This window comes from Phascolarctos cinereus, unplaced genomic scaffold (genome assembly GCF_003287225.1).
Source record: "Phascolarctos cinereus isolate Bilbo 61053 unplaced genomic scaffold, phaCin_HiC Scaffold_4;HRSCAF=312, whole genome shotgun sequence".
Taxonomy (NCBI): Eukaryota; Metazoa; Chordata; class Mammalia; order Diprotodontia; family Phascolarctidae; genus Phascolarctos; species Phascolarctos cinereus.
Window position 1 is genome coordinate 350,318,401 of NW_027555847.1, and position 13,799 is coordinate 350,332,199.

At 38.2% G+C, this 13,799-nt stretch overlaps 1 protein-coding gene across 3 annotated transcripts in view; it reads left to right on the top strand.

Moving 5' to 3' along the window:
* The first annotated feature begins 2,860 nt into the window (after positions 1–2,860).
* Positions 2,861–13,799, top strand: part of C6 (complement C6) — a 69,799-nt gene continuing 58,860 nt past the window's right edge. For 2 of the 3 annotated variants that reach the window (XM_020996319.1, XM_020996327.1), the window contains exons 1-3: positions 2,861–2,968; positions 8,636–8,798; positions 12,460–12,616. In XM_020996319.1, coding sequence (XP_020851978.1) covers positions 8,656–8,798; positions 12,460–12,616 — 300 coding nt within the window. In that variant the 5' untranslated portion in view covers positions 2,861–2,968; positions 8,636–8,655. The remainder of the gene's footprint in view (positions 2,969–8,635; positions 8,799–12,459; positions 12,617–13,799) is intronic. The other variant, XM_020996337.2, reaches the window with a different exon arrangement.

Below are 13,799 nucleotides of genomic sequence, written 5' to 3' on the forward strand. Positions count from 1 at the left end.
GGGTCAGGCCAGGCCAGGCCACACTGCCCCAGACATGAGTTCTGAGCTATGACTGGGGCCAGGGACTCACCCCAGGCCTGTGCTCTTTGACTATAGATGGCAGTTTGTCCCTTTCCCTTTTTCACCTCGAGGTTCTTCTGACATTTATACCCCTGCTCATTCTGGTGTTGCTCCTACTCTCTTTTGCATTTTAAGAGTTATTTCATGGCTACTGTGTTAGGAAAAGTGCATATTATCAAAATTAATGTTTTGTTATAAAGAATTATAAGCAGAAAAGTATATTCTCAGCAATCTATCAAAAGATTAAAGGTTCTGATGGTCTTGGAACCTAATCCCTTCTTTCCCCATAGATTTAATGTATCAACAATTACATTTTTCACTTACCCACAGTTTTCTAGGAACATACATATGTGTGTATATATGCATATGTGTATATGGTATATCTATAGTTCTATCTATCTAAGCTCTTTTCATAGTAACAAAGAACTGCAAACCTAAGGATTATCCATCAGTTGGTGAATGGCTGAACAAAGTGTGAAATATGTATATAATGGAATACTATTGTGCCATTAAAAGTGATGAAAGGTAGTTTCATTGAAACTGGGAAGACTTATTTATATAAGTGCATGTAGAGTGCAGTGAATAGAATCAGAACAATTTCCATAATACAACCGTGTAAGGACAAATAATTTTTTCTCTCCCTCCTGCCTTTCACTCCCAACTGAAAGAAAACTACATATCATTTAAATGTGGCCTATAAAGGAGTTTGTTTTGCTTGACTATTTGTATTTGTTACAAGGATTTTTTTTCTTTATCATTTGAGAGTAGGAGTGAGAGAAAGAGAAAATCATTTTCACTAAAAAAAGTAATTTAAAAACAAATAGCAGGCTCTGAGATTACTTTAGTATTGCTAATAGCTCACTTCAGTTAGTGACTTACAATTTATGAAGAATTTTCCTTAATACCCACTGAAATAGATAATATGACTATGAAAATGAATTACTTGGCTTCTCTATCGTCACAAAGTGAGTACACACCAAAGCTGGTACATATGAAACCATGGGGTGTATGGGATGTTCAGGGAAGACTGGCACCTCTGGTACAAGGACCTGCAAAGTTCTTTTCAGGGCTGTTCATCTACCTTTAGTGTTCATTTGTAACCTAACTCTCTCCTGTGGCTCTGAGAAGATATATCGTGTGCAGCACCCACACTCCAGTAAAACATGTCTTGTCAGATGGCCTGAACCAGGTTGAGGGTAATCAACAGGCCTCAAACACATCAGGACGTTTAGAGATTGGTCAGACATAGAGGAAGCCAAGGTCATCCCCTGTATCCTGGGCCATCGCCAGTCATCTTGATTTTTGTCCTGCCACTGGACTTCAGTGACTCTGGAGGAGAGTGAGGCTGATGGCTGTGCAGGTTTGCCTCACTTAAATCCAATTCATAGGCAAGTCAATATATCACCTGTGATGTCATTGATCCTCTTCTAAAACAAAGCACGAACAACAACATAAGAAATCATACAAACTATATTTCTTCATTAGTCATGTTCCTCCCCCTCACCCCTCCCCACAAAAAAACCCAAGAAAAATAAAGGGGAAAAAAAACATGCCTTAATCTGAATTTTGAGACCATCGGGTCTCTATCTGGAGGGGGATAGCGTTCCATGCATTTTCACTGGCTCTCCCCCACACCTGGAATTCTCTTCCTTTTCATCTCTGCCTCCTGGCTTCCCTCAAATCTCAGCTAAAATACAGCCTTCTACAAGAAACCTTTCCTTATCCCCCTTAATGCTAGTGTCTTCCCTTTATTGAATATCTCCAATTTATTCTGTCTAGGTCTTGTTTGTACATAGTTGTTTTCATATTGTTTCTCCCATGAGTCTGTGACTTGAGACCTCAGACACTTCTTTTATCTCTTCTTGTATCCTCGGTTCTTAACCAATGCCTGGTACATGATGGCTCTTAAGAAATAACTATTGACTGACTGTGAGTCCCAGGGCCAACAAGCCACTGCTGCTCCATTTTTTGTTTGAAAGGCTCAGAAGGGAAAGGTTACTATGGTCTTGGGCTTGTAGGCTCAACAAATAATTCTCAATTGTTTGTAACTACAAAGTCCATCAGATAAATACCTTATGGAATTCTCTGAGTCTGTTACTGAAAGCACAACTGTGCCTTGCATAACCATCAAGAGTGTCCACATGGACAGATAGATACACAATCAAACAAGAATTTGCAGGAGGGATAGGGACTCAGTTTGCTTTCCTTGATGCTTCTCTTGATAATTTGCCTTCCTTTTGACTCCACAGCCTCCCATGTATTTCTCCTTGTTCCCAAAGTGCTCTCCCTTTATTATTTCAAATTTCTGTGCAAAATATACTTTTATTGGACTATCCTCATGACATTGACAGTGACACAGAACTGTTATGAGGATCAGATGAGATGAGGTTTGCTAAGTGCTCTATTAATGTCAGCTATCATCACTTGTGACTTCTGTGTAATAATATTATATTTCACTCAGATCAGCCTCCCAGAAATATAGAATAATTCAAGCATCAGTTGAGCCGTATCCCTGACCATGCCATGACCAGTTAGAATCACTTCTGCATTTGGAGTTGGATCATTTTAAAGAGCTGCAGAGAATCAGTTGACTGTTTTGACAGCCCTCCTGGTAAGGACTGTACCTCCAGTGATGACATTAGAGGATATTAGCTAGCAGTCGGTCATGGCTATTTTGATCATTGTATAAGCCCCAAGCATTAGAGTTTTCTCAGACATAGAACTCTGCCTAGAGGTGATTGGCATTGAGGATTCTTTCACTTTCGATCTTGTGAAATGTTATAAGTCATAAGATCATCAGGAGACCTCTAACCATTTTGTGGACAGGGACACGTAGCTGCCTGTAGCTGCCACTTTGGACATCTCTATGAAACAAGGAGGACTTTCCTTAAATCAGAGAAAATATCAGGTAAGTTCCTTAGGCTTCTAAGGTGTAGGATGTTTAAAAACAATACGTTACTATGTAAAGCATTGCTTTTAAACCGTGGTGCCAGATTTACCTGAGGTTCCAAACAAAAGACACACAAATTGCTTAATTCCAGGTTTCCCCTGAAACCTGGACCTGAAATCTTCATCCTTAACATTTACTAGGTCCTTACCACAGAGGGAAAAACCAAAGAAAACAAAGTCTTAATTCTACTCATAAAGCTCTTACCACAATGGAGTGGAAAATCCTATTTGGAGTCAGGTTCAAATCCAGGCTCTGTTATTTACTCAGTTACTGTCTGACCTGGGCGAAGTATCAAATCTCTCTGGGCCTCAGTTTCTTCAGCTGTAAAGTGAAGGCAAGGACTAGTTGCCTTCTAAATTCCTTTCCAGCTCTAAATCCTGTGAGCTGGGGAGGTGGAACATGGGGGACTGGGGCAAGTTAAAACCCGCTCTCCAGCCCAACTTAATGGGACTGCTTTGTGACTGTGTGAGTAAATATTAAAAATAAATATTGTACAGGTTTCTATTTCCCTAGTATTTTTAAGAGCTGAGGTAGCATGGAAACCTATCTTCAGGATTTCGTAAGGAGTTCAAGGGAATTTGGGATGGCAAACTGTGGACCTTTGATGTTACATGAATCCTGTAAAAACTTGAATATTCTATTCAAATTTTCTTTGTTGCTTTGTACTTATTTCACCTTCCCTCCCTCCTGATTGGATGGAGGTACCCTGGGATCAGCCTGTTGCATCTAAAACACTATATACCAGTGTGCAAAATAACCTGTGAAATTTCAGATAAATCAAATGTTTAGACCTATTAGAGAGGAATAAGTGAAGAATTAAATCTATTTAATTGTTTACTGAACTACAGCATTAAAAATTTGCGGCTGGAAAAAAGATCTTAGTTTTAATAAAATCTTTTATTTTTATATAAAACATTTTCCCTCTCTCATAACAATGAAATATTATATAAGGAGATACTTCCTAATTAGTTATTTTATTAGCACCCCATCAAATCAGAAGTTTTGAAGTTAACATTAATTTGCAGTATCTCACAAATTGTCCAAGAAAAGAAACAACCACACTAGAGAGAAGAACATTGTAAAAGGGTTCTGCCTGTGAAATTTTTATGTAATAATTGACATAAAATATGCCATTTTTTTCATGATTGCTCCTTTGTTTTGCAAAAGCTGATGGCAACTACTGGGGTCATATTGCCTATTTTCCTGTTTTGGTTGCTGCAAACCATGTAAATACAAGTCCCATAAGATGTTTTTGCAAAAATCAGCATAAATTACCTGTTATTTTCCCTACAGGAAGCAGAGGGAAGGCAAACCAGCAGATACCATTTTCTTCCTGCCCAATGATTCATTTTGGAAGGCAGACCAAAAAAAAAAAAAGAGGGATCTAATTTTTTAGATATTTTTTAAGCTTGGTCAATACAAATTTATCACAAATGTAGCATGACTGCTGGAGGGCAGAAAGATACAAAATCAGGAGCAGGGTGGTACAATGGCTAGATAGCTGGATATGGAGTCAGAAAGACATGAGTTCAAATCCTACCTCAGACACTTACTAGCTGTGGGACCCTAGACAAGTCACTTAACATCTGTTTGTCAATTTCTTCATCTGTAAAATGAGGATAATAATAGCACCTGTCTCCCAGAGTATTTGTGAGCATAGAATGAGATCATGACTGCCAAGTGCTTAGCACAGAACCTGGCAAATAGTAGGCACTATATAAATGTTAATTAATGTTGTTGTTGTTGTTGTTATTATTATTATTATTACTAGCTAATATCTCTCTGTCTCTGTTTCCTCAACTATAAAATGATAATAACAGCCCCTACCTCCCAAGGATGTTGTGAGGATCCAGTGATTTCATATTTGTGAAGTGCTTGGCAAATCTCAAAGCTCTCTATAAATGCTATCTCTTTTGAGGCTGTTAGATAGTGAGGTAGAGAGATCACTGGATCTGGTGTCAGGAAGACCTGAGTTCAAATCCTGCCCTAGATATTTACTGACTGTGTGACCCTGGGCAAGTCACTTAACTCTGTTTACCTCAGTTTGTCATCTATCAAATGAGCTGGAGAAGGAAAGGGCAAACTGTTCTGGTATCTTTGCAAGAAAACCCCAAATAGAAGTTTTGAAGAAAGAGAAGAATTCTATCAGATGCTGTTGTGGTGGAATAGATTTCAAGTAGGAGGGATAGGACAGAAGCAGGAAATAACAGATTGTTAGCATTGAAGGGAAAGTGACTAGTATAGTTTGACCATCTCCCCCTTGACAACCATCTTTTTGCCCTGGAGAAACTTTCACCTGGGGCCCTCATTTCCGGATTAGTGACTGTCCCTCCTCGACCACTATTTCAGGACAGCCCTGGCCACCATGCTTCACTTTACTCACTATTCTCCTATCTCCTTGCCAACTGCCTTGCCAAGCCACGTAACCTTTTGTCTTCCTCTTTCCCCATTAGTTCAAGACACGAGAACTATTATCAAATGGACTCTGTCATTGTTCCTGGATGGATTGTGTCAATCTACTCCCTCTCTGAACCTTATCACCATCTTTGTAAATTTCCAGACAAAATGCCACTCTCTGGCCATCTCTGCTCTTTCCATAGTATCACCATCATTAAAATGTAGGCTCTTTGAGATCAGAAACTTTCTTTACTTTTACATTTTTTAATCTAAGGCATTTATTTAGCACAGGGTTTGGCACATATTAAAAGATGGATAAATGCTCCTCCCAACCCCAACCTGAAGTCAGGAAGATTCATTTTCCTGAATTCAAATTCGTCCTCAGACATTTACTAGCTGTGTGACCCTGGGTAAGCTATTTGACCCTGTTTGCCTCAGTTTCTCATCTGTAAAATGATCTGGAGAAGAAAATGACAAACCACTCCAATGGTCTCTGCCAAGAAAACTCCAAATGGGGTCACAAAGAGTAGGACATACCTGAAACAACTTAATAACAACAAAAATCCTTTTGTCATTCATTTATATAGAGTCCAAGGAAGGAGATAGGATGAAAGTAGGCTAGACAGATAAATCGGAGCCAGATTATGGAGGACCCTGTATGGTAGGCCAAGGAGTTTCTATTTCATCCTTAAGGCAATGAGGAGTCACTGGGGTTTTGAAGCAGTGGATCCTAAATGTCACCTGAAGCTAACTCCAACCAGAATGAATGAATATATGGAGTCAATTAGGAGAGGTAGCATGTTATAGTAAGTAAGAGAACAGGAAGCCTTGGAGCCAAAAAGACCTGAGTTCAAGTCCCACCTATGATACATATTGGCTGTGTGATCCTGGGAAAGTAATTTACCCTTCTGGTGTTCTAGGCAACAATCTAAGACCGTAATTTGCAGAGAAAGTGGTGAGTTGCATTCTTCATCTAGAAGTTACCTATACCAATTAAATCACAGGTTTAATCTCTATGTCTATAAAATCAGCCAATAAGAATCTATAAAATACTTACTATGTATCAGGCATGGGGCCAAACACCATACAAAGAGAAGAAATAAGTGCTCTACCATCTAGGAGATAACTTTCTAACAAATGCTACCTTTTTTTTTTTGGTCTAGACAATGGGGTTAAGTGACTTGCCCAGGATCACACAGCTAGTAAGTATTTTGTTCTGAGGCCGGATTCGAACTCAGGTCCTCCTGACTCCAAGGCCAGTGCTCTATCCACTTCACCATCTAGCTGCCCCACCCCTTTTACCATCCAACAAAATAGCAAGAGCAAACTGATCAAGTTAAAGAAAAATAGTATCTGACACATATAATGCTTTAAGATTTACAAAGGACTTTTTATACGTTATATCACTTAAGCTTCACGATGACCCTGGGAGATAGTTACTACAGGCTTCATTATTCCTATTTGCAAATGAAGAAGCTGATATTGAGAGAGACAATAGTAGGTGGTATATATCACAGGTGGAATTTGAACCCAGGTCTTCCTCCCATGCATTCTATCCCTAGAGCCATGCTCCCTCGACAAACTATTACTCATCCTCTATAACCATCTTTTGTTGGAAAATCTATTTTGTAGAAAAGGTGGAAATAACTGAGCCAAATGGCACAAATATTCAGCAGCTGATAAGGCAAAATCCAATTCTATGACACATGACGACAAACTTTAAGTTTTAGACTGATTGTGCTTTAGGTTTAGATTTTGTTTTAGATTAATTGTGATATCTGTAAGCACAATGAGAAGTTATCTCAAGGATATCCTTGCCTACACTGGACCAGGTTAAGAATTCTAAGTGCAAATGATGCAGAGGCTCATATTGTTTCAGTCATAACTCTTATCAGATCATAAGATCACTAGATGTCATCTAGTCTAACCCCCTCTTTTTACTGATGGGTGAAATGAGTCATTATTTCATATAGAAAAGGGAATTGAGTGCTCATATATTCCCAACCCCTTCTTTATAATATGGAGTAATGTGAATTGGGTTGCCTGTTAATATTGGTATAATGGAAAATGTGCTGAATCTGTTGTGAGATTTGAATTCCGACTCTATTACTTACTAATTATATCATACAGGTCATTTCTATGGGCTTCAGTTTACTCATCTTTAAAATGAGGGTATTGGATTAGATCTCTAAGGTCCCTCTTGGCTCTAAATTCTGTGATCCTACCTCTGCCAAATAGAGTAAGTCAGTTCTCATTGTGCTTAGGCCCTAGGCTGAGTGGTAAGTGATGAGTTCCAGAGGGTAGTAACCTTTGCTTCTCCCTCCCTAATTTGCACAAAATGTGTATTCAGCAACCCACATAGTTGTACTTGGGGTCATCCAACCTTGTGTTTACAAAAGAACCAAAGAGGGAAAAAAAGGCATAAAAGTTTTGCAAGAGGATCAGTAATTTTTACCACCTTTGACAATACCTATTGGACTGGATGGTTCAGAGCAAAAGTCCTAAAACTAGTTGACATGGTATATGTAGGCCTTCGATGAGAATGTCCTGCTCTGAGAGCTTCAGAAATATGGTAGTAACTGTGTATGTGTTAACTTCCCTAAAGGAGATCAATTAGCAGCCTCCCAGGATCACATTTAGTTCTGTGACTCTGAGAATGAATGAATGAAAATGGATTTATTAAGTACTTAGTATGTGCAAAGCAGTGTGCTAAGTGGGGATGCAATTAGAAAAGTAATGCAGTCCCATTCTCAACTAGCTTGCATTTTAATGAGGCAGACAACACATATTGAAAGACTGAACTGCAAGCAAGAAGGAAAGGTTATCTAAATGGTGCAGTGGATAGAGCACGGGGCCTGGAGACTGGAAGACCTCAATTCAAATCTGTCCATAGACACTTGCTAGCTATGTGACCCTGGATGAGTCATTTAACCTTGTTTGCCTCAGTTTCCTCTTCTATAAAATGAAGATAATAATAGCACCTACCTCCCAGGATTGTTATGAGGATGAAATGAGATAATAACTGTAAAGTGTTTAGCCCAGTGTCAGACACACAGTGTTTTAGAAATGTAATCATTATTATTATTTAACCACTGTTCTTCAAATTCTTTACGTGGGATAGTGGGGATAATATTTCCAGTGCTTTTTATAGTTCCTAGCATGTAGTAGTTACTTAACAAATGCTAGTTGACTGACTATTGTTCGCCCTATTATGTTGTCCAATGTCAGGAGGTGAATGCTTCTAGAGTATGGACCAGAAGGTCTTATTGTACTCTACCCTGCTGAGTGTCCTGATTGGTGGGAGCCAGGCATGTTACTGTGAACGCTATGCATGGACTCCATGGTCCAGCTGTTCAAGTTCTTGCAATTATGGAACCCAAAGGAGAGAGAGGTGGGTTTGACTATTTGACTCCTTCCTTTGGGAGTCTGTGAACATTGAGGCCAATAATCAGAAATTCCATTGAATGACAAGGAAAGGGGAGGGTGAGGCACCCACAAAATGAATACTTGCCATAAAAGTTCATTCATTGATTCAATTCAATTCAATTCAATATTTATTAAATACCTATTCTGTGAAAGGTACTTGGCTAGGCCCTAGGGATGATTAACTTCACCATTTTGCTATCCCTAAAAAGCAGTTTCCCAAGTAAACTAAATTCTTCTTCTTCTTCTTCTTCTTCTCTTCTTCTTCTTCTTCTTCTTCTTCTTCTTCTTCTTCTTCTTTTTCTTCTTCTTCTTCTTCTTCTCCTCCTCCTCTTCCTCCTTTTCCTCCTCCCCTTCCTCCTTTTCCTCCTCCTCCTCATTATTATTATTATTATTATCAGATGGGACTTTTGAGATTATCTAATGCAACCATTTAATGTTACAGATGAAGAAAATGAAGGCAATAGAGATTAAATGATTTTCCCTAGGTCACATAACAAACCAGTGACAGTGACAAACTAATACATAGCTCTCCTAATTATCTGGGGGCAGTGGTCTTTGGTTTATAGCCTTGAAGTGCCCAGAACTTTATTATTTAATAGCTCTTACAGTCCTGAGTATTGTAACCTATTTCCTACTTAAGTCATTTACCAGTAATAACTTAAGAATGTTGTAACAGTAAGATCCCAAATTGTGTCCTAATGGTCTGAAATGGTGGAAGCCTCATTGTCTGAGCCCTCAGTTACTTGAGGAGGGGAGAGCATTTCCAGATCATACTGTGAGGCAGATAAGGAGAGAACAGCTCACCAACGTACATGGTCCTGCTTGGAAGTAGCTCTCCACAGCAGTATAGAAGAGTGGTCCCAAGCTTGAGGTGAATAGAAATGAGCTCTTAGTCACCAGCAAGAGACTTAATCTGTCTGAACCCCAGTTCCCTCCTCCCACCTATACAATAGAAATACTAGCCTATCCACTTTATAGAGCTGTGCTGAGAATCAAGGCATTATATCTTCCATGCATGTTTCTAAACAGTATCTTTATGAGAACTCTCCTCCCTCTTATTCCTCAAGTGAATTCCTACCTACTTCTTAAACCCATAAAGTGCAGTTTTGACCGTATGATCCTCTTACTCAAACCATTCTTTGCTTCTTTCTTCAGCTGTTTCAGTCATGAAATGATCCTATTTAGAGTTTTCTTGGCAAAGATACTAGAGTAGTTTGCCATTTTCTTCTCCAGCTTGTTTTACAGATGAGGAAACTGAGGCAAATAGGGTTAAGGGACTTGCTTAAGTCACAGTGTCTGAGGCTGGATTTGAACTCAGGAAGATGAGTCTTCCTGGTTTCAAGCCCAGTGCCCTACCCACTGTACTACCTAGCTGCCATCAGTAGATTCTAGTAGTTTCCTATTACCTGTAAGATTAAATATAAACTTCTCTGCTTGACATTCACACATGTTCACAGTCTGGCCTCTTACCTTTCCAGCCATCTTACACATTACTGCCCTCTATGTTCTCTCTCATTTAGCCACAATGGTCTATTTGCTGTTCTTCATGATTGATTGTCCTTTTCTCATCTCCATGCCTTTACACTAGCTGTCTGCTGTGCCTGAAATACTCTCTCTCTCTTCAACTCCTCTCCTCTTAGAATTCTTGATTTCCTCCACAATTCAGGTCAAGTGCAGCTTTCTGCAGAAATACCTTCAATGGTTATCTTGGATCTTATTTGTCAGGGGGCAGTGATAAGGCACTCAGACTGGAGTCAGGAAGACTTGAATTCATATCCAGCCTCAGACACTTACTAGCTATATGACCTTGATTTAACATTTGTTTGCCTCAGTTTTCTCAACTTTAAAATGGAGATAAAAAGAGCACCAATTTTCCAGGGTTGTTATGAGGATCAAATAAAACAATATTTGTAAAACACTTGGGCATAGTAAGCGCTACAGAAATGCTGACTATTATTTTTAGATATGTCATATATATACCTATAGATGTACATCTACTTGATTGGAACATAAACTCATTGAGAAAAGACACTGTTTTGATTTTGTTATATCTCTAGATTTTAACATAGTGCCTGGCCTTTAGTAGGCATTTAACAAGTCCTTGTTGCTTGCTTGCCTGATACCCCGCATTGTCTGTACCTCTCTTATTTAGAATGTGGTATTAACTAATATTACTGAATTATTGCTATATTTATGTCTTATTCTCTTAAATAGTAAGCTCCATGAGGGCAGAAACCATGAATTATCTTAGACTTTATCTCTTTGCCAGTAACTGGAATAGAGCTCTACACACCAAATGTGCTTAATAAACATTTTTAATCCTGTGAGATTAATGATTCAGGTATTATTATCCTTGCTTTACCGATGAGATATTGAAAATCCAGAAAAATTAAATGGACTTTCCGTGATTGCACAATTACTAAGTGGCAGAGTCAAGATGCAAATCCAGATCTTCTGACTTCAAATGAACTTTGGTTCCCGATCACCTGTAGATGCAAGAATTTTGGGAAATGACAAGACTTGAACCAATGGAAGATATAAGTATTAGATTCAGGAGGATTAGTGCCTTCATCTCCATTTCCTATGTAAGGAAACTGAGACACAGCTCAAAGAAGACCACCATCCTCCAGCCTAAGGTCACAAAGTAATTCCTCAGGAAATCGGAATTCATAAACTTCTGTCCAGTAACACTCAAATATCATTCTCTTGGCACGTGGTACCCATAGGTCTTTTACAACCTAAGAAGACACCATAACTTTCCATTCCATTTGTTCTATCATTTTCCTCTTAACTCCTCTATAGAACTGTCATTGTTTAAGTAGATGCCCATGGGACTCATTCTATCTTATTCTACCCCCAACTCCCCTCCTCCATATACTTCCCTTTTTTCCTAACAGCAATGTGACTTGTCATCTCCTCCAAGAGACTGTTTGTGTTGTTCATCCTTTGTTCTCGAAGAAGACCAGTGATTTCAGGAGGGTGATGTCTTGACTTGTAAGTGAATTGGATTTGAGTGAGACAGAGCTGTGCCAAATCATTAGCCTCACTCCCTCCTCCAGATCCATCTCAGTCCAGTGGCAAGACATAGATCAGGATGACTGGTGATGGCCCCAGATGCAGTGGGACACCTTGGCCTTTTTAAGCTAAGTTCTTTCCCAGGTTTCAATTTGTCTGAGGCCATACCCATTCAGTGATCAAAGGCTAGGTGAGAATGAAGGCAAAAAAAGGACTAGTTTGCCTTCACAAAAGAATCAGTCTGAGAGGGGAAGACCCTCAGGATTTCTGGCCACAACAGAAATAATTGCTATTTATACTCATTCTGAGCTATCAAAACCCAAACAATAAGCAAGTGAGGCTTGAGCTGGGACCTGTTATTGGCCAAGCAGAGAGAGCCAGAGTACTTTGGGTTTAAAGGCATAGTCAAGTAGCTCCATTTGAATCTCAATGGACTTTATTGAAGCCGTTTTCCAGAGTTATATACCAAGAAATTATAAATGAAAACTACATGAGACAAAAGAGTTAATTGTTATTTTTTTCATTTCACTTATGATTTCCAAGAGCTGGTGCCCCAGTGAATGGACTCAGCCTAAATAGAGTTATTGTTGTTGTTGTTTTCCTGGTTGCAGACAAATAGTACAAGATAAATATTATGAAGAAAACTACTGTGATAGGCTGTGTTCAAAGCAGGAATCCAGGGCCTGCAATGAGCAAATGTGTCCTATCAACTGCCTGCTGAGTGACTTTGGACCATGGTCTGAATGTGACCCTTGTGTTAAAAAACAGGTATGTAAAGATGGTGTAGTAAAGGTGACTCTCTCTTGCAGAGAAGTGGAGTCATGGAGAATTGATTTATTGAGACAATAAATGAGTTAAAAAGGAACACAGGATAATAGACTTCAAGCTGGAAATGATCTTAGAGGCCATTCAGTCTAACCCCTTAATGTTACAGGTGAAGAAACTGAGGCCCAGAGAAGTTAGGGGAATTGCTTACATTTGAAAAGCAAAGATTTAGATAGTTAAAATAGTAGATGTAGGAAAATCTGTTATGCTTTTATGAACTACAAGAAAAAGGATAGCCATCATGGTTTCAGATAAGGCAACAGAAAATATAGATAAAGAGACAAACAAGGAAATTATAATATTCTTGAAGGTACCATAATAAATCAAGCAGTTCTTAGGGAAACATAGTATCTCTAGATATCAGCAAAAGAAGAATGAGCAGAATAATGAACTGGGCATTCAACAATGACAAAAACTAGAAAAGTAACAAATCAAAACCCCAAATACAAAATGAAATATTATGAAAATTAATGAAAAATTGAAAAGAAAAAGATTCCTATATTGAATTGATGAATAAAACTATGAACTATTTTAGCTAATAAAATAAACAATGAATCTGATTAAAAAAGAAAAAAATAAAAACAAATTGTATTAAACATTATAAAAGACAATTCACAGCAATTGAAGATTAAAAAAAAGGAAATTATCGAAGCTATTTTGGCCAATTATATGCTGAAAAAACTGAAAACAGAGGAAATGGATGAATATTTACAAAAATAAAAAATTTTCAAATTAGCTGAATAAGAAATATATCATTTAAATTTTAAGCTAACGTAAAAAAAAATAATTAAGCAAACCACAAATGAACTCCCAAAGGTGGAAAAACTCAGAACTAGGTCAAATTACAAGGAAATTCTGTCAAACATTCAAAGAACAATTAACTCCAATAGTATGTAGAGTTTATAGAAGTCAAAAAGAAGGAATCATTCCGCATCCCTCTATAACACAAATATAGTCTTGATGCTTAAATCATAGGAGACAAAGCAAAGAAAAAAACTATAGACCAATGTCCCTAATGAATAGCAACACAAAAAGTATTTAAATTAAATATTAGTAAAGAGGCTATAATGACATATTAAAATATTCTAGACTATAACCACATTGTACTTATAAAAGTAATACAGGA